The 20571-nt window shown below is 36.4% G+C and overlaps 1 protein-coding gene across 2 annotated transcripts; it reads right to left on the reverse strand.

Moving 5' to 3' along the window:
• Window positions 1-1392: 1392 nt before the first annotated feature.
• ddhd1b (DDHD domain containing 1b) lies at window positions 1393-18890 on the reverse strand. Of its 2 annotated transcripts, XM_052586420.1 has the most exons (13): window positions 17808-18890; window positions 16414-16590; window positions 15961-16089; window positions 12785-12932; window positions 12590-12699; window positions 12385-12491; window positions 11273-11520; window positions 7461-7536; window positions 7220-7369; window positions 6258-6322; window positions 5910-6088; window positions 4475-4723; window positions 1393-3885 (listed from the first exon to the last, which is right to left on the reverse strand). In XM_052586420.1, the coding sequence occupies exons 1-13, from the start codon at window positions 18544-18546 to the stop codon at window positions 3704-3706; spliced, it is 2559 nt and encodes an 852-aa protein (XP_052442380.1). In that variant the 5' UTR covers window positions 18547-18890; the 3' UTR covers window positions 1393-3703. The 2 variants fall into 2 exon arrangements, with proteins under 2 accessions (XP_052442380.1, XP_052442381.1); XM_052586421.1 differs by lacking the exon at window positions 1393-3885 and having other exon boundaries at window positions 4566-4723; window positions 5852-6088; window positions 17808-18867.
• Window positions 18891-20571: the final 1681 nt, after the last annotated feature.

The raw sequence follows: 20571 nt of genomic DNA on the forward strand, positions 1-20571 counted from the left end.
TGCAGCCCGGTTGGCGGTTGGAGGGCTGATTTGAAGACTTGAGACTGATTTTATCAACAGCTGAATAAATTGATATCAAATGTGTCTTCATTTAAGAGCTGAAAACACAGAGGTTTATAAAGGACTACTAAATTATATATATATATATATATATATATATATATATATATATATATATATATATATATATATATATATATATATATATATATATATATATCACTATAAATAATTCTTTAGCATATCATCTTAACTGAAATTCATAAATTGTGAATTAGAGCTGTAAAAAGATGAATCGAGGTTAATCGCATACAAAAGTTTTTTTTGTTTTTGTTTACATTATATATATATATATATATATATATATATATATATATATATATATATATATGTTTACTGCATAAATGTATTATGTATACATAAATACACAATACAGTATTAAAAAAAACATATTTACAGGTAGTTATATGTTTATATTTATATTCATATAATTTATGTTATAAATAAATGTATTTAATATATAAACAACATATTCTCTCTCTCTCTCTCTATCTATATATATACACAGTGTACACACATATATTATGTAGACAAACACTTTTATTTTGGATGTGATTAATCGATTGACAGCACTAGAATAAATTTATTTTTTGTATTAATACATAATTCAATAAATAAACAAACTAACTAATTTGAATAAATTGATAAAGAAGTATTTTTGTGCCGTTTGGTATACTGAAATAATAAAATATAATATGTACGCTTATTCTCAACAAGGCTGCATTTCTTTGATCAAAAATACACTAGAACATTAATATTGTAAATAGTGTGAGGTTTTTAATATATTTTAAAATGTAATGTGGAGGCAAAACGAAATGTTCACCAGCCATTACTCCAGACTTCATTGTGGGTTTATTATATAACTGAAACTAAAACTGAAAAATATAACATGCAAAATATAATAATAATGGCACAATTCCAGTGAACTGGTGCTTAGTACTCGGTCCCCCCACAAAATAAGTAAAATAAAATAAAATAATAACTTAAATATTTAAAAAAGTAGAATACTGTCTAATTGATACCAGATATGACTGCTTCAGTGTCGCAGTGCTGATCTGTTGCTCAAGAAACATTTATTTTCATTGTTGAAAACAGTTTGTGGAAACCAATATTTCCGGGTTATATAATTATTGGATAGAAAGTTCAAAATAATCATATTTATTTGAAATATAAATCTTTTGTAGTATTATAAACATCTTATAAAAATATTATAATAATGAACAAAAAAAGTGTCCCCAAACAAGCAAGTGCAATTTACAGCTTAACACACATCACAAGAATGCCTCGAATGTTGTATCAGTATACTGGACATATTATCAACCGACAGGTGAATTTACACAAAAATACTGTTTATTTTGATAAAATGCAAATTTGACAATAACAGCAAGATGCATGGAACAATTTTCCCCTTCCATTTTAAAAATGTATAGTATTGCTGATTTGTTTATTGGGTCACACCCCCATTTGAGAACAACAGCTCCAGTGTCTCTATTTGATGACTCATTATTGATGGGTAACGCTAAATCACCCCTCAGGGATTAATAAAGTCGCATTGTTTTCCATTTATTCTGTTCAAGGCCCACAGCAACTCCGCTTGTGGCTGATACCTACCTATAAAGTCCGACTTTAAAAGCAATTAACAGAATGAGACAGAGCAGGCGGTCAATATCAGTTTTAATGAAAAACACGAGGTTCATAAAAGAGGAACAGCTCTGTGTTCACTGAAGCTAAACAGGAACAGACACGCTGGAGTCCAGTTCTGATATAGATATAGATATATGCACACAATGCAGACGTTTCCCTCTGACACCTGATGAGGATCGCACTCTTCAGTGTATTGGCACATTCAAGGGTGAGGTAAGGAGCCAATGTTAAGTGCTTTTCGCTTGTCATCGTAAAGGCATGGGGGTGTCATTTTTCAGGATTACTGTAAACGAATCATACAAAATTAATACAGGAAACATGGACGTTACAAAAACAATGGTTTGAATTGAAAGATGAAATGTCTTTGTTACTGTATTAGTGCTATAAACAACATGACAAGTAACAAGTTCGATATGACGTCTCCAGAGAATGCCACGTATGAAAAATGTCAAGTGTGTCATCTTGGACAGAACTGAGAGGAGATCCAGTTGTAAGGGGTTCAGTGGAAGTCATCCAGACTTTGTCTTTCATGCACGTTAAAGGATAAACTCTAATTCATAGCAAAGAGTGCATTCAGATTCCCAGATTTCAGTGTCTTTCATGCGAGTGCAGAGGAGAAACTAATGCCTCGAATGTATTGGAAAGAGAAGAAGGATAAGGAATGGAAATGTCTGGAATAGTTCACAAATTCTGTGACCCTCCACCATGTTGTTCCAAACCAGTATGACCTCCGTGGAAGACAAAAGGAGAAATTGTGAAGGATGTTCTGGGCTGCGTTTCCCCAAAAGTATCACAAGCCCAAGTTGATCCATTGTCATCAATGGAGCTACGATCAACATTGGCTTACGTCGCCCTCCTCGGTCTTTCCAGTTACAATAAATGGGAACGGAGGCTTTCAAGATGTAAAAGGGATCCATACAACTATATTCCAAGTCTTCTGAAGCTAGAAAATATTTTCGGTAACGAACTGAAAGGTCAGTGGTTATTCACTGGTAACCGGATCAAAGATTCAGTGAGTTGAGCTCGGTTGATTGAATCCTTCAGACAGCTAAATCAGTTAAGATCTAAATCAAATAAAGATTCATTCATGATTCAGACACTGCTACTCCACTCATGACTGTGGAAAGGAGAGCTACGGCAGATATTACCACTTTTAGAGAATGAGAGCGTAAATTTCAACCGGTTCTACACATTAAATTCAGAGGACTTGAAATATTTTCCTTTTTCTGAAACTTTTTTTAAGCTCAAAAACTTCAGTTTGCATCAGGGTTATTATCGTTAACTAAAAAAGCAGGGGGAATAAATGAATAAAAACTCAAAATATGAATAAAATCTGTAATAGAATATCAACGATACTAAAATAACACTGATCTCCATTCAATGCAACTAGTACAATTCTGCAAAATATCTCTTTTTGTTCCACAAATTTGGAGCAACATGAGGGTGAGCAAATAATGGCAGAATTGATATTTTGAATTGAACTAATGGTTATTCTCTTTGAATTAATCTATGTGCACTGCTCCCGTCAACTATCAACTCAACATTTGGCCACATTTAGGAGTGATGCAGATTGTGTTTCATCATCTAAATAATGTAAACATACAGTATTTCTGGATAATTTTCAAAACTATTATTTTTAGGCAAGAAAACACATCTTACGCACTTCTAATAAAAACACTTTCTGATTGTGAACCTTCAATTCAGCAGATTTTTCTCAGTCCTACTATAACAACCACAACTTCAGTCAATACACATCAGTCAATATGAAGGTTCTGCTGCTTTGGGAATGATCAAGATGTGAATAGTCTGAATTTCCAAGCTGCAACCATCATCTCACGGAGGTTAAGAACAATCCTAGTCTGGGGATGAAGTGGCGAGAGCAAGTCTCCTCCATGGGTGTGCTTCTGAATTAAGGGAAAACAAGGCAAGGACAGGATCTCTGATGCACAGTGAACAAGGTCTGCTAAACTAAATTAAGGGAGTGATCGATGTGTGTTTGTTATGACTCGGGGTTGTCCTCTGGCATGTCATTCGCTTCATTTGGCCTGTACATGAATGTTAGCAGAAACAGAGCCACATCGTGGGAGCACCAATAGGCTGTGTGTGACGTCACCGCTGACCAATAGCGGCTCTCCACCAGGCCCTCCCTCAGCTCAAAGTCGATGCGGTTCTCGAGCTCAACTGCAAAACAAGAAGAATATCACTGTCATGCGTTTTGAAGATCTGGAGGTTTGGCGTTCTACTCAAACTTTGACTTTGTTTTTCAGAACTGAAATATCATATCTCTCACTGTGACTTCATATCCAGCCATGTGACTATATCTCACAATTGCGACTTTGTTTCTTACAGTTTTATTTTTGACTTTATATTTTCAAATTGTTAGTTTATAACTTAGGACATTTCTATATGTCTAAAATGTGACTTTATATCTTGCAACTGTGATTTTGCATCTGACAATTTTTTTATATCTTGCAATTCGACTTTTATGTTTGGTAACTGCAACTTTATATCTCACAATGTGACTTAAGCTCTTACTTTAAACCTTATCTTACAATTTACTCAGATGTGGAAACATTTCCATTATAATAAAGGATAAAGTTATCAGTAAAAACAAGCATTTTCATAAATATTAGCGGCACCAAACGAAACTGCAAATATATAGTTTGTTACCAAACAGGTTTTCTAAACCAAGATACTGAAACCATGAAATTGTGAGTAATGAGATAATTATCAAACTACGCAATGACTTCTTTGTGTAGATGGTGCTTACAGGATGAGTTATCCATTATGGCAGAGGCTGATTGTGACATGCTGGTGTCTCCTGTCTTCTCCTCGATCTTCTCCTCTGTCTTTTCCTCAACTATATCGTCTAACTCCACAAGCCGTCCATCTTCCCCTTTCTCACAAGCCCCGCCTTCAGAGTCTGATGGCTCCTCCTCCACACTACCCACCTGTCCACTAGAGCGGGAAAATCTGGAGAACAGGATACCACCAATGCCTTTACCTATACTTGCCGCTCCTGCAGAAAAAAAATCAAGTATGCACAGATAACGTTACATTTTAACAGTCGCAAAACCTTTTTATTTCAGAAATCAGGATTGCTTTGGCACATGCAATATTTGTATAAAAAAGGATTTATATATATATATATATATATATATATATATATTTATATATATATATATATATATATATATATATATATATATATATATATATATATATATATATATATATATATTAAGGCTGTCAGTTTAATGACTTAATTCATTACTTATGAAAAAATGAGATTTAAGTATTTTAATGCAGTTAACGCACTGGCCACACCCTCGGACCTGTAAGTCATCTTACATGACAAATATGATGCAGGGCAACAACTCCATAAATGCAGGTATGCCCTAAAATTTTGCTCAGTTTTGGCTACAAAAATATTACCTATAAAGCCACAGCAGGACAGTTGTGCATCTCCGAGCAACACGAATTGGGTGCATCAATGACTCAAAGGCCCATTCATAAAGAGAGCTGTCTAAATTCTTGAATGAATCAGCCGTTTGAAATAATCAAATGAATAGATGACTCAAAGACATTTATGCCACTGGCAGTTATAGTTACATAAAACATAAAATAAGGTATTTTGAATGGTTACCAATGACTCCCTTTGCATGATAAAAAAACAAAAATCTTCTTTAAGGTTGCATACTTTATGTATAGCACTCACACTTATGTGTAATAAATGCTATGTTGAATCAAATCAAATATTTATTTCTAAAGCTACTATTTGCAAAGTCTACTTAATGCTTTCTCATTATACACAAAAAGAGCTTTAAATAATCTTTTGGGGGTATTTTCACAGCCAAATCTAATTTGCAATTATTTAATTTATGATTTAATTTAAACAAATCATGCAGTTAATTAGATTTTTAAAAAAATGTAATCGACTGACAGCTCTAATATATCCACATCGACACTTCCTAATTGCTTCCTATTGATCTAATGCTTTGCAGAGCTGTTTCTGTTTATCGCTTTGCACACTAAAATCAAGCGCTATAAACTGCAGATATGCAGTAATTGAAGGCAGACTGCCATTATCTCAGTATTTGGGAAGCATAATCCTACTCCTACACTGCACACTATACATTCTGCTCACCCCTGCAAGTGTTTTACTATTCCAGACGCCTTTAATGACCTCTCTCTTTCCATCTCACCCATGATGCTGGCCTTGCCCAGGCTGGTGATAGACTCGCCGTAGTGTCTGCGGGGCTGTGGAGGGGAGGTGCAGGGGCTCGGGAGGCTCTCCGTATCAGACACAGAAGCACTTTCCTTTGACGGATTCAGTAGAGTGGGACGGATCTGGTCATACGGTGTGGGGCTGCTGGTGTTGTACCTAAAAAGAAAATCAATGGTGACATGAATGTACAAAAATATATGCAGTCACAGAGTGCATTGTACATTATAGAAACAGCACTTTATTTGATTGCAATATTTATTTTTTTCCAGTTTAACACTTGAATTTAATTTTTACATTTATTTAGCAAAGTCATTATTTTACTCACCAGTGAATTTGGACCGGTGCTATATTACTATAATGTTTCAGGATGAGCGGTTCCAACCTGTATGCCTAAAAGGAAACCATTTGTTTTTATTTGACTGTTATTTATATTTCCTGACTGATATACAGATATTCTATATCTTCAATTACAATAACAGGAACTATACTGAAAAAAAGAAAATATTTTTACTCAAAATTTGCTATTAAATTTTACATTTAATTACAAATAAATGGTAAACCTATTTAAAAAAAATGCATTTGAATGAATTAGAATTAAGCGACAATTTCAACAGATTAGAGCTAACTATTAATATGAATACATGTATTTTAAAGGGATACTCCACCCCAAAATCAAGATTTTGCCAATAATCACTTAGCCCCATTTCGTTCCAAACCTGAAAAACCCGTACTTTTTGTATGTAAATAAAACAAAAATACCAACTTTATTCAACAATTCGTCTCCACAGAAAAGCGTACGCTGCCTACGTTCTGCTCATATTCTCCAAAATGGCGCTACAGCGATGTGGAGAGACACAGAGGAGACAAATTGTTGAACAAAGTCGTTATTTTTGTTTTATTAATGTAAGAGAAAAGTATTGTCGTCGTTTCATAACGTTATGGTTGAACCACTGATGGCAGATGAACTATTCTGATGATGCTTTTCATATTTTCCTGGACCTTGACACTGTAACTTACTTGGCAGTCTGTAGGACAGTCACAAGCCTCCCGATATTCATCCAAAATATCTTAAATTGTGTTCTGAAGACGAACGAAGGTTTGGAATGAGATGGGGGTAAGTGATTAATGACCAAATTTTCAGTTTGGGGTTGAGTATCCTTTTAATGCTATAATTCATTATTTTATTTCCAGACTAGTTTTTGTTTCACAACTGGCTCATAATATGGACCAGCAAAAAAAGAAATCTGACCCTGAGCTATATTTACTCTGCAATCTAATCACACTCACTACAGGATCAGTGGGATGGAAGATGTTGAAAAGCCTCTGGCAGATGGATTTGGGTAAGATGTGGTCTTGTGTTCCGTTGGTTCCTGGACGGACACCTCGTAAAGCCAAGAACACAGCCAGAGGAGATCCCATACAGAAGAAGTTCTCCACCTACAACCCCAAAACACAAGGTGTATTGATTAAGACAAACACAAACCGGAGGTGAGAAGGAGAAAGGAAGGGTACGGTTATACTAAAGTACCTTGAATTTCAGGGCTGGAGAGGGTCTTGAGGATGAGGTTTGGAAACGCCAGAGCTTATCCTCCAAATCCCTCATTCTGCAAATGAAATATAAAATTAATTTTTGGAGAGGAACATCCCATAAACAAGATTAACAGAGGGATTGTCCTTGTGAAGTAGAGTGCAGAACAATCTAAAACATTTTAATGATTCATGATTCTTATATGCATCAGAAACAATGGAAGAACACTAAAATCAGTTTATAGTGACAAATAAACAAATGTAATAAGAACTAGTAGAAATAATAAAAAATTTAGATTTTTCTAAATCTTAGTGCAACATAAATCACAGATAAAATAACAACTATATTTTTACGTAATCTTATGAAAACAAGAGTGGTTCTAAGATGTTGTGAATGTTTATTAGCAAAGTTTCTGTTTGGTTGTTAAAGTGCTCCAAGTGGACTTTTGCATGTTGCTAGTAGTGGTTGTTAGTGTGTTGCAGGAGTGGTCTGTGTGGTTGTTAGCATGTTGTTATGGTAGTTAAAGTTGTTAGCATGTTGTTACAGTAGTTAAGGTTGTTAGCATGTTGTTACGGTAGTTAAAGTTGTTAGCATGTTGTTACAGTAGTTAAGGTTGTTAGCATGTTGTTACGGTAGTTAAAGTTGTTAGCATGTCGTTACAGTAGTTAAGGTTGTTAGCATGTTGTTATGGTAGTTAAAGTGGTTAGCATGTTGTTACAGTAGTTAAGGTTGTTAGCATGTTGTTATGGTAGTTAAGGTTGTTAGCATGTTGATATACAGTGTCTTGTGTTCTGAATAGTTGTCAGCATGTTTCTAGTGTTCTGCATGGTTAGCATGTTGTTACAATGGTTAAGCTTGCTAACATGCTAAATGTTTCTGCAGTGGTTACGGTTGTTAGCATATTGAAATGCAGTTTCTAGTCTTCTGAATGGTTGTTAGCGTGTTGCTAGAGTGTTCTGAATATTGCTAGGGTATTTGATTGTTGTGGAGTGTTCAGAGAGGTTATTCGAGTGTTCTGGGTGGATGTTAGCATGCTGCTATCATGTTCTGAGTAGATGTTAGCTTGTAGCTGTGCTGCTACATTGTTTGTGTCTTTCTATTGTGTTTTAGGTGGTTGAGAGTGCTTTGAGAGGTTATTTGTGTATTAATAGAGCATTCTATGTAATTGTTAGCATGTTGCTATGCTACAGTTTTTTGAAAGGTATTTAGTGTCTGAGTTTTGTGTTCTAGGTGGTTGTTAAAATGTTGTTAGCATGTTTTAAATATGTTATGTTAAATATAAATATGTGTTAGCATGTTGCTAGAGTAGTTATTGTTAGCATGTTGCTATGCGATTGCTCAACTGTTTTGAGAGGATGATAGTGTCTTACTAGTGTGTTCTTGGTGGATGTTAGCATACTGCTATGTAATAACTAGATTAATCTGAGTGGTTGTTAGCATGTTGCTATACAGTTGCTACAATTAAGGTAGTCTCAGCCTCAGATGTCACGCCCACAGACCGTTGGCTAAACGTCTGATGCATATGGGACTCAAAAGTGGAAACACTTCAGGAGTGTTGAAATTGTCATCTGATTGGTTTAATTCTACAGGTTTTCCGCGAGACTTATGTGTCACATTCTTTAACATTCTGCCTGGAAACAAAGATACCATTGCGCTAAAACCCCTTCATGAAAGAAGAAAGCCGCTGTGTTTACAACTGTGATGACGAGCGCTTATTGGGATCTGCTAAACACTGGATTTTCAAAAGTATGTGAAATTTTTTAAGTTCGCAGCATAAAATCTTTAAAAAACGTCCGAGAGTTTTACACACTGGTCTGTTATTGTGGCGACATTTCCACCCCTCGGAAGGTGACGATGAACGAAACAAACTGTGATTGATTGTTTGAGATGTCAGTCAAACTGCCTCATGGGCCTTGGCCAATTAAAGCTGCCATAAATTCCAGACCTCTGAAGGTCTGGATATGCAAGACTACAGTTAAGGTGGATATCCATCTGGTTTCAGGTTGGACAGTCTGGTTTTGAAATGCCATGTCCATCTACAGCAGACACTCATTTGTCCTCCTTCTAAGATCACTATTTTATACTTTATATAATGGTATATAATAAATAAACATGTTAACATTAAGTGATATACATTTTAGACATTTTGTCACTATTGTCACTATTGACTGTTTTGTTGATAATAAATATATTTAATATATAAACAGGGCTTGCAAAATTTCTAGATGACGTCCCGGGGCTATTATGTTTTCCATTCGGGCTACCAAAATGTATCACCGTGATTCCCGACAGGCTATCTTGAACAGTGATATGATTTGCGTCGTTCACTAGCATAAACACATTTATGCTATGATCAAAACAGATCAGTTTCTAAGACCTGCCATTTCTAAGACATTCAGTTTTAAACCATTCATGTGCACTCATTCAGAGAGCTGCATTTCAGACAATGCACAAACAAAAAATTTATTTCTCTTTCACATATCCTTGCATCTGAACGAACACATTTACACAAAATCATCTCAAAATAACTTTCTATGTAAGTATTTTTGTAAACACAGTCGGTTATGTCTTAAGTGAATGTAAACAGTGTCGAAAGAAATCTCAAGTTCATCATTATATTGGATCCGTGCATTTGGTCTTAAAGGGGCAGCAGCCTATAAATGGAACTTGCTGTTCCATAAGCGCCACCTGCTGTCAGAGAGTTACATTTGTGTCTCATTCACCAAGCTAAAATCAGCCCATTCTGTTCTGCTTCAGATTTCGAAAATTATACAATCTAATTGAAATCTTAATAACATGTATTTAGCATCTTTGCTTGGATCATGAATAAATGCAGTGGTTGCCCCTGATTTTAAATGAAAAAAAAAAAAAAACATTCAAAATCTTAGTTTGTTTATATGAAGAGATTTATATTATTTGTACAGTATTATTTAATTATTTGATTTGGGATTTGTTTAAAAATTGTAAGATTTTAATTTTGCAGAAAATTTTTTGCAGCATTTTGTTGGACGACTTTTTCATTTACAATTTCTCTTAAATTTTATTTTGTAAAAATAAATAATAATATTAATAAATAAATGTAAGAAAATTGTGTTGTGAAATTGTGAATTGTATCGCATCACATCGCACTGTGAGTTGAGTGAATTGTTTCATCCCTATATGCTACGTTTTTGCTGTTGTATCAAAGAAGTATTCTGTTATTTAAATAATAAAGCACCATATATGTTTTGTTATTTATTTATTTTATTTGTGCTTCTTAAATTCATTTTGGTCTATCAAAATATGAAGAATGTCTGCCCGAAGGGCTATCAGTGATTTAGAAATTTTGCATTCCCTGAAACATTTTTCTGAAATATATACATGCATGTGTATTTATATATACATAATAAATATACACAGTACACACAGTACATATATTATGTAAACAAAAAACTTTATTTTGTATGTGATTAATCGTGATTAATCATTTGTCAAGCGCTAGTAAATATATAAAGAGAAAAAATTAAGTGTATAAGGCTTATAAAGGGTAAAAAAAAAAAATCCATGGAAAGCGATTTAATTCAAATGTGTTTTTTGTCACTTATAAAAAATATTTTTCAGTTTTTATTCTGGAATCATGCCTTGGAGTGTCTTACTTATTGGATTCACAGAAATGGCCACCATAAAACACCTTTTTAGGTTTTAAGTTCTGTTAAAACTCAAAAACAAAAAAAAGTTCTAGAATGTTTATTGTAATGTTCATTGTCATTGTGCTGCTTATTATTATTAGATTTACTAATATAATGGGGGTGTTGTTATGATTAGTTGTAAACCTTAAGCATGTGTTACGAAGATCCTCCTGTAGCTGACGTTCTTGTCTGCTAACATCAGCCTCCATGGCATCTGGCACCTCTTCATGAACAAAGCGCACAGGGTCCCACCCTGTCATGATGTCAAAGGTGATGACGCAGCCGAGTGAGTGGGAGACGATGGACACCTTTCCTTTCTCTGCAAATTCTGGGTTGCGCTCACAAAAGAGCGTGTAGAGTCGGTTCAACTCTTTGGTCAGACCCCGGGTGATCTAAGGATGCAAGTGCAGTGAGCATGAAATGAACAATTGTGACACTTTATTAGTGTACTAGGAAATAGTAGGACAGAATGTGCTTCAGTGTGGGACATTTAGTCAAACTTTACATGAAAGAGACTGAGAATAGCTATGTTCCAAAACCTAGTCAGCTGCCACGCTATATGCTGCCTACATAGACTGCCTTCCAAATTAGCATGCATTCGAAATTTAACCTAATAAGTGAAAGCCTTGTAACACTGAACATAGGTCCTGAATAAAAAATAACATGTGAAGTGCATGGGAAATTCTGTAACTGATTTCAATTGAATGTTGATAAGCTAATATACTCTAATAAGCTAAAATACATAGTACACACACATATTGGTTAAACCACATATTTTAAATAATATTGACCTTTATATAATAATGATTAATAATGATTATTAATGACAATAATGATTTATTCATACTTTCTGAATTTTATACTCAACATTTCTGGTCTACAAATTACACTTAGAGACACTTAGAGAATATTAATTAAATAAAAGGCCAATTTAGCATACTCAAACAGAAAACTTTCAAGATTATATTTCATAACACACTTAAGCACACCATTCGTAATAATGTAAAATGAACAGTTTTACTTTAAAGTACATTTTACTCTTTTGTTGTGCTTTAAATCAGTACAATTATTTTGATGTGTCAACTAATATGTATCATGTAAAGTATGTGATTATAGTTTTACTCTGTTATTCGGTATTACACTGAAAATGTAAATACTTAACATATACTAAATTGCAACTTCATGAAAATGTGAAAAGTTCATAAAAATAATGAAAAAAATGAATGAAAGAATGGAGGATTGTGGCTGTATGTCACCTCATCCCTGTACAAAGGGCTTGTGTAGTACATAATGTCCATGGCACTGCTGTTCAGCATGTCTCTTAGACCTCGCACTTTGTCTGGAGTAATGGAGTCCACAGTGTCTGAAAAAGTATACTTCATTTTAAATAAACTATCTATCATTGACAATAGTTTTCAAACATATGCACTTTGTTTTTTTATTATTGTCCCTAGTCAATACCTCCATCAAGGGTGAGTTTAGATCGCCATTCCACAGGAAGGAACTCAACGTGTTCATTTATCCGGTCAGAAAAGTGCTTCTCCTCCATCTTGCGGGCAGCATCACGCATCCTGCTCATCAGTGAAGTGCATCAGTTAGTTTCAGGTTTAGATGACTGGTTTTGTGCAGATTCGGCTGTGTGATCAGAGGACTCACATGCTTGTGTTTCTAATGATACGGCCCTGGTCCATCTTCTGGCCAATCCCATGTACCACAAACACTATGTGTGTCGTTTCAGGGGGTGTGTCCTCTAGAGCCGCCTCCTCTACATAGCCTCGATGGAGACGGGTCCCGCTGCTGGACGCTAACCAGACATGAAGGGAGAACCTCTGCTACTTTGTAACATTGATAATCACTTCATTTTATCTTTAGTTTTAATAATGGCTCTGCTTGTGGAAAAAGCTGAAAAGGTATTAAATGTACACTTGTACTTGAAATTTTAGAAGAATGGTTAAACTGTACTTGTAGATAAAATAATATGAATGAAATAAAAGCCATATAAGACTTCTTAAATGTATAGTTCACCCTATATAAGCTTCTTTCTTCTATTGAACATAAAATATTTAAATTTAAATATTTAAAATATTTAAAAGTGCACTTTGTGATGTGAAATAAAGGTTTTTACTTTAAAGTTCATTATGTTTTAATAAAATTCTGTTATGCTTTGAAGAGGTAAACTAAGCTAACTATACTAAAGCGTATATAAATTACTTGTATAATTCATAATTTTAACTGTGTTTCACTTAATGTTACATTTAAATATATTGTGAATGTGGACTCACACGTTTGTATATTATAAATGTGTAACTGCAAGTATAATTAAATATATGACATATATTCAATAGAAATGAAATTAAAGCATAATTTAGTTTAACATCAATGCTTGTCAGCATATCTGTCAGTGCACTTTAACCAAAAAAAAAAAAAATGAAGTAATGATGAAATTACAGTATTGTTCAAAATAATAGCAGTACAATGTGACTAACCAGAATAATCAAGGTTTTTAGTATATTTTTTATTGCTACGTGGCAAACAAGTTACCAGTAGGTTCAGTAGATTGTCAGAAAACAAACGAGACCCAGCATTCATGATATGCACGCTCTTAAGGCTGTGCAATTGGGCAATTAGTTGAAAGGGGTGTGTTCAAAAAAATAGCAGTGTCTACCTTTGACTGTACAAACTCAAAACTATTTTGTACAAACATTTTTTTTTCTGGGATTTAGCAATCCTGTGAATCACTAAACTAATATTTAGTTGTATGACCACAGTTTTTTAAAACTGCTTGACATCTGTGTGGCATGGAGTCAACCAACTTGTGGCACCTCTCAGCTGTTATTCCACTCCATGATTCTTTAACAACATTCCACAATTCATTCACATTTCTTGGTTTTGCTTCATAAACAGCATTTTTGATATCACCCCACAAGTTCTCAATTGGATTAAGGTCTGGAGATTGGGCTGGCCACTCCATAACATTAATTTTGTTGGTTTGGAACCAAGACTTTGCCCGTTTACTAGTGTGTTTTGGGTCATTGTCTTGTTGAAACAACCATTTCAAGGGCATGTCCTCTTCAGCATAGGGCAACATGACCTCTTCAAGTATTTTAACATATGCAAACTGATCCATGATCCCTGGTATGCGATAAATAGGCCCAACACCATAGTAGGAGAAACATGCCCATATCATGATGCTTGCACCTCCATGCTTCACTGTCTTCACTGTGTACTGTGGCTTGAATTCAGAGTTTGGGGGTCGTCTCACAAACTGCCTGTGGCCCTTGGACCCAAAAAGAACGATTTTACTCTCATCAGTCCACAAAATGTTCCTCCATTTCTCTTTAGGCCAGTTGATGTGTTCTTTGGCAAATTGTAACCTCTTCTGCACATGCCTTTTTTTTAACAGAGGGACTTTGCGGGGGATTCTTGAAAATAGATTAGCTTCACACAGACGTCTTCTAACTGTCACAGTACTTACAGGTAACTCCAGACTGTCTTTGATCATCCTGGAGGTGATCATTGGCTGAGCCTTTGCCATTCTGGTTATTCTTCTATCCATTTTGATGGTTGTCTTCCGTTTTCTTCCACGTCTCTCTGGTTTGCTCTCCATTTTAAGGCATTGGAGATCATTTTAGCTGAACAGCCTATCATTTTTTGCACCTCTTTATAGGTTTTCCCCTCTCTAATCAACTTTTTAATCAAAGTACGCTGTTCTTCTGAACAATGTCTTGAACGACCCATTTTCCTCAGCTCTCAAATGCATGTTCAACAAGTGTTGGCTTCATCCTTAAATAGGGGCCACCTGATTCACACCTGTTTCTTCACAAAATTGATGACCTCAGTGATTGAATGCCACACTGCTATTTTTTTGAACACACCCCTTTCAACTAATTCAACTAATTGCCCAATTGCACAGCCTTAAGAGCGTGCATATCATGAATGCTGGGTCTCATTTGTTTTCTGAGAATCTACTGAACCTACTGGTAACTTGTTTGCCACGTAGCATTAAAAAAATATACGAAAAACCTTGATTATTCTGGTTAGTCACATTGTACTGCTATTATTTTGAACAATACTGTACATATAAAGCTGTACTTAGATATACTTCTTGGGTCAAGAGATCAGATCAGCTAATTGCATTTAATACATTTAAAATAAAATATATTTTCAATTCATTTAAATTAGCATGCAATTAACAAGTGTCCGAAAACATTAAATATAGTTTGCTCTTAAGTATATTCTTTCACAGTATATTTCTCAGTAATAGTTTTCCACAACGACTTTATTCAACAATTCATCTTCTCCACGTCACCCTGGGAGAACCGTACGTGGATACATTGTTTACATTGTGTATGCTTTGATCTGAACAGAAACAACGCATCCGCATACATACGCTGCATACTAGTGATACTCTCCAAAATTGCACCAGGGTGATGGGGAGGAGATGGATAGTTGAATAAAGTTGTTATTTTTGTTTTCTTTGCACACAAAAATTATTCTCGTAGCTTCGTAAAATTACGGTTGACCCACTGATGTCACATGGACTATTTTACGGATGTCCTTACTACGTTTCTGAGCCTTGTTCATCGTAGTATCCTTGCTGTCTATGGGAAGTTCAGAGAGCTCACGGATTTCATCAAATATATCTTCATTTGTGTTCTGTAGATAAGCCAGGGTCTTAAAGATTTGGAATGACATGAGGCTGAGTAATTAATCACAGAATGTTTTTTTGGGGGGTGAGCTATCCCTTTAAGACAGAATACTGCACTCATCAAGTGTTTTTTGAATGAGTAACACCATCGAGAATGTACCTACTAATCAAGATTGTTACAGACCTTTGGAGAATCCCAGTTTCTGAGTAACAGTCCGTGCGATCTTTGAAGTGGTAGCATCGCTGTAAAGGTACACTTCATCCACGCTGTGCCAGTCCACGTGGCTCCGGCTCAGTTTCAGACTGTGAATGGCTGAGTGAATTAAGGGCAGAAGTCAAACACGTCTGTTTCAAATTACCTGACTGTTATCTAATGCCTAACCAGCTCAGTTAATTTCAATTAAAGGTCTTTTTGACTGTTTGCAAACACAAGTGACAGTATACATGCCAACAGTGATTGAGTTACTTCAGATGTGTGTCATACGAGATGAACAGGATGTCTGGGTTGGTTTGTGGTTCATTCATGAGCGTGTCTCTAGATCAGCTGAACCAATGTTAAGTCGGCCTTTTTTGTGTGCTTGACCTTTATAACAAAGCTTCCCTAACCCTGAGTCCTATTCCTAACGTGGTTTATTACCGTCTTTGCTGTCCACCGTTGTGGCCACCGCTTCCATGTCAAAGGTGTCTTTCATCTGCCGGCCTCGGAAACGGTCCAGGTGCTCCAGTTCAATGAGGTCACTGTCCTCCTCCTCCAGGGGCAGCCAGGTCCCGTCCGTGAACCACTGGCCTCTCATGACTGGGATGTGGTCCTGTTCTGTAAATGCAAGCAGTAGGAATTGTTATCCACTTTATTATTGTTAAACACTTCACCTGACTAAGATTTTGGCCCTTTCTGAGATCCCAACGGATTTCGGTTATCGTAGAGTAAAATCGCAAGACTTCGAATGCCTAGTGTGACAAATGAATGGACTTTTTCATTGAATTAATGACATTATATTTGTTATTAATGTACAAAATGACTCTTATGCAGTGCTGTCAAACTATTTATAGCATCCAAAATAAAAGCTTTTGTTTACATGATGCATGTGTGTGCATGTGTGCTATACACATATAGCATATATTTAGAAAATATGCACATACCCGATGCTTTTATCCAAAGCAACTTAAAAATGAGGACAACCTAAATATACACATGCATGTGCGTGGATTTATATATACATACTAAACAGACATAGTACACACACATATCATGTAAACTAAAACTTTTATTTTGGATGCGATTAATCATTTGACAGCACAATTGACCTTTTTTGTAACTTAAATAAAGGCTATGTTTCATACAGAGAAAATCAATGTATAGATTTCTCTTTATTCGCTAAGTTTGCACTGTTTTCGCAAACATTTATTGATGCCACTTTGTTCATTCTTGAAGTGGACTTTTTTTTTCGTCTTTAGTGTCCGACTGAAGGAAGAAGGTCATACAAGTCTGGAACAACTTCAGAGTGAGTAAATAATGACACAACTATTCTTTTTAGAAAAATCTCACCTTACATTAGTGTCAATAGCTCACAATGACACACACATTTTTACAGCTCACACAGAACTTAATCGCCCTTTACATTTTCACCTTAATATAAAATATCAGATTCCTATTGATGGATTGCACTGAAATCTGTCTGCACCTCAGAATGAAAAGTTTAAAATAGAAGTTCTGCTATTGTTACAAATGTTATTACAAACACAAAAGGAGATGATACACTATAATGCTTCATTAGTAAGGACTAGTGCTATCCATTTGAGGAACAGAGCTCCGGGTTTCCTTTTGTTTGGCGAATAATGACTTAAATTTCCAATTTTTAACTAACATAAGATTATTTGAAATATACTCAGACTACTTTTAGGATGCTTTCATGGTGCTTGTGGAGCTTGACAGCCTCAAGTAATATCGTTGTGTGTATAAGAGCTGTATGAACATTCTGCAAAACATCTATTTTTGTTGTTTTCTTGAACGTACGCTCGTAAACTACTCACGGTTCCAGTAAACGGGATAACAGTCTTTCTTGTGGATGTCCACCTCGTACAGTCCTCCACGGACACACACCGCGTCCACGTCGATGCTCTCTGAATCCAGCTCGGTCTCTTCCGGGGAGCCTCCAGCCTCCGCGCTCTCGGGGACCGACTGTCTCCGGACCTCCGGTGCTTCGCCTCCTGACGGAGACTCGAATAAATCCTCTGCTTCTTCGTCCGCATCCCTCCGTCTGACCTCGTTAGGATTAAGTTCGCAGTATTTGCGATAAGCCAACTCGATTTTCAAAGAATCGTGTCCGACAAACGGTTTCCAGGTCCGCTTGTCCTCTTTGTAGAACCAGCGCACCTCCTCGGGTCCGAGCTCCGTGACGACTTCCCCGCGGTGCCGCGAGCTGTTGGAGCGGTTGCGCTTCTTCGTGGCGACGCTCCCGTCACTTTCGCTGTAGTTGAGGTCTCCGGTGATGTCGAGATAATCGGAGTCCGGGTCGGAGCCGAGACGGCCGTGATAGCCGGCAAACCCCTCCTCCACCAGGCCTAGCATCAGCTGGGGCTGGCCTCGGGGCAGCGGCACATGTCCGTCTATGCCCGGCTGCACCGCGTCCATCTCGGCGCGGATCGCGTCGCCCGTGGGTTCGTCGAAGCAGGACGCGTACGATTCCTCCATCCTTCCCCATTCATCGCCGCTGACATTTTCTCTGCTTTGCGAACAACTTAAAGACGTTTCGTCCTGACAAGCGCTCATCGCTGTCACCGCTTTCTAGAAAACAGCACACGGAGGATTCCAGCACCGGTCAGCTGATTATAGTAACAACAAATCTAACGATGTCAGAACCTCTCCTTCCCCCGGCGCGACCGGAGCCGCCAGCATCTGTACGGACGCGTCAATCACACACGCTGGACTTCAGACTCCATTCAGGAAAGGCGAGTTCAGTCGCACAGTCCTCCGCTTACATGGCGGACACACCGAAATGTTCACTTTCATTAATATGCCGACTGTATGTCTCTCTGTGGAGCCCCTCTTTCTCTGAAGCGGCGTCCGTCCGACTCGTGAACGAATCTTTCTGTTGAGTCGGAACTTTTCAATGAATTGGTTCAACCGGTTCACAGAGTCAGTTTAAACGAGTCGTTCACCGCTGAATCTGTACGGTTCTCGACTCCTCATTAAACTGGGCGAAAACCGTTGCTGTTTTAGAAATATGACATATTATTTCTGCCTTATAGCGGACTGGAATGTGCCTTAGGCTGTTTATAGTCTATCTTTATGTGGCTTAAGTAATATAAGTTGGAAGCTAACGTTGTTTTAATAAGCTTGGCGAAAAATGCAGTAAACAACCGTATTAATAAACTAAAACCTAATATAAAATGCACTTTAAAAAATATAAACTGTAATTTCTGTGAAAACTATATGTATAAACTTGGCATTTATTTTAGCATTTTACTCATTGAGAGATACAGAATAAATAATTTTTTCCCCGATGAAAATATTCAGGGTTCACTTTTACTGAGGATGAAAAGTGTATTTAATTGATTTATTCACTGTTATGCTGATTATATTCAGCTATATCTCAACGAGAACAGATGAAACTTCTAAATTGTCTAAGCTAACAGACTGTGTTAAAAATTTAAAAGATTGGATGACCAATAATTTTCTCCAATTAAATTCGGATAAGACAGAGATCATTTTTGGACCAAAAACAGTACACAGAATCTAGTAGAGTACAATTTGCAACTAGACGGATACTTCCTCTACAGTCAAAAATCTTATATTAGACAGCAACTTGTCTTTTGAAAATCAAATTTCCAATGTTACAAAAACAGCATTCTTCCATCTTAGAAACATTACCAAGCTAAGAAACATGTTACCTGTTTCTGATGCAGAAAAGCTAGTTCATGCATTCATGACCTCTAGACTGGACTATTGTAACGCACTTCTAGGTGGTTGTCCAGCATCTTCAATAAACAAACTACAGATAGTCTAAAATGCAGCGGCTAGAGTGCTTACCAGGTTAAGAAAATATGATCATTACCCCAATTTTACAGTCTCTGCACTGGCTATCTATTAAGTTCTGTATCAGTTACAAATTATCATTACTTACCTATAAGGCCCTAAATGGTTTAGCTCCTGCGTACCTAACTAGCCTTCTACCACGATACAACCCATCACGCACCCTAAGGTTACAAAACGCTGGACTTTTGGTAGATCCTATAGCAAAGTCCACTAAAGGAGGTAGAGCTTTCTCACATTTGGCTCCCAAACTCTGGAATAGCCTTCCTGATAATGTTCGGGGTTCAGACACACTCTCTCTCTGTTTAAATCTAGATTAAAAACGCATCTCTTTCGCCAAGCATTCGAATAATGTATCTCTTAAATTGTGAGTGTAGTTGCATCTGATCAAATGTGCATCATTATTCTTTAGCTTTGGTTAAACTTATTATTTTACTCTGTTGGATCAGCGGCTATGCTAATGATGTCTCTATCTGTTTCTCTGTTTTGCCACGCGGTTTACATGGTAACTAGGATTTACACAAGCTCCAGTCTGGATCCAGAAAATCTGAGAAGAGATGATGCTGACCGTCAGAGCACCTCAGATGATGCTAACCCTGAATCAACAAACAGAACTAACAAATATTGCTACAAGTGTGATTGCATCTTATAATGATTGCTGTTAATAATGTTCATCGTCTGGTTGACTAAGTCTTAACTACGTATAAATTTTTCTGAAAACTTCTGTCATATGCACATAAACCTAAAGTCACCACTTATAAG

This window comes from Carassius gibelio, chromosome B20 (genome assembly GCF_023724105.1).
Source record: "Carassius gibelio isolate Cgi1373 ecotype wild population from Czech Republic chromosome B20, carGib1.2-hapl.c, whole genome shotgun sequence".
Lineage (NCBI taxonomy): Eukaryota > Metazoa > Chordata > Actinopteri > Cypriniformes > Cyprinidae > Carassius > Carassius gibelio.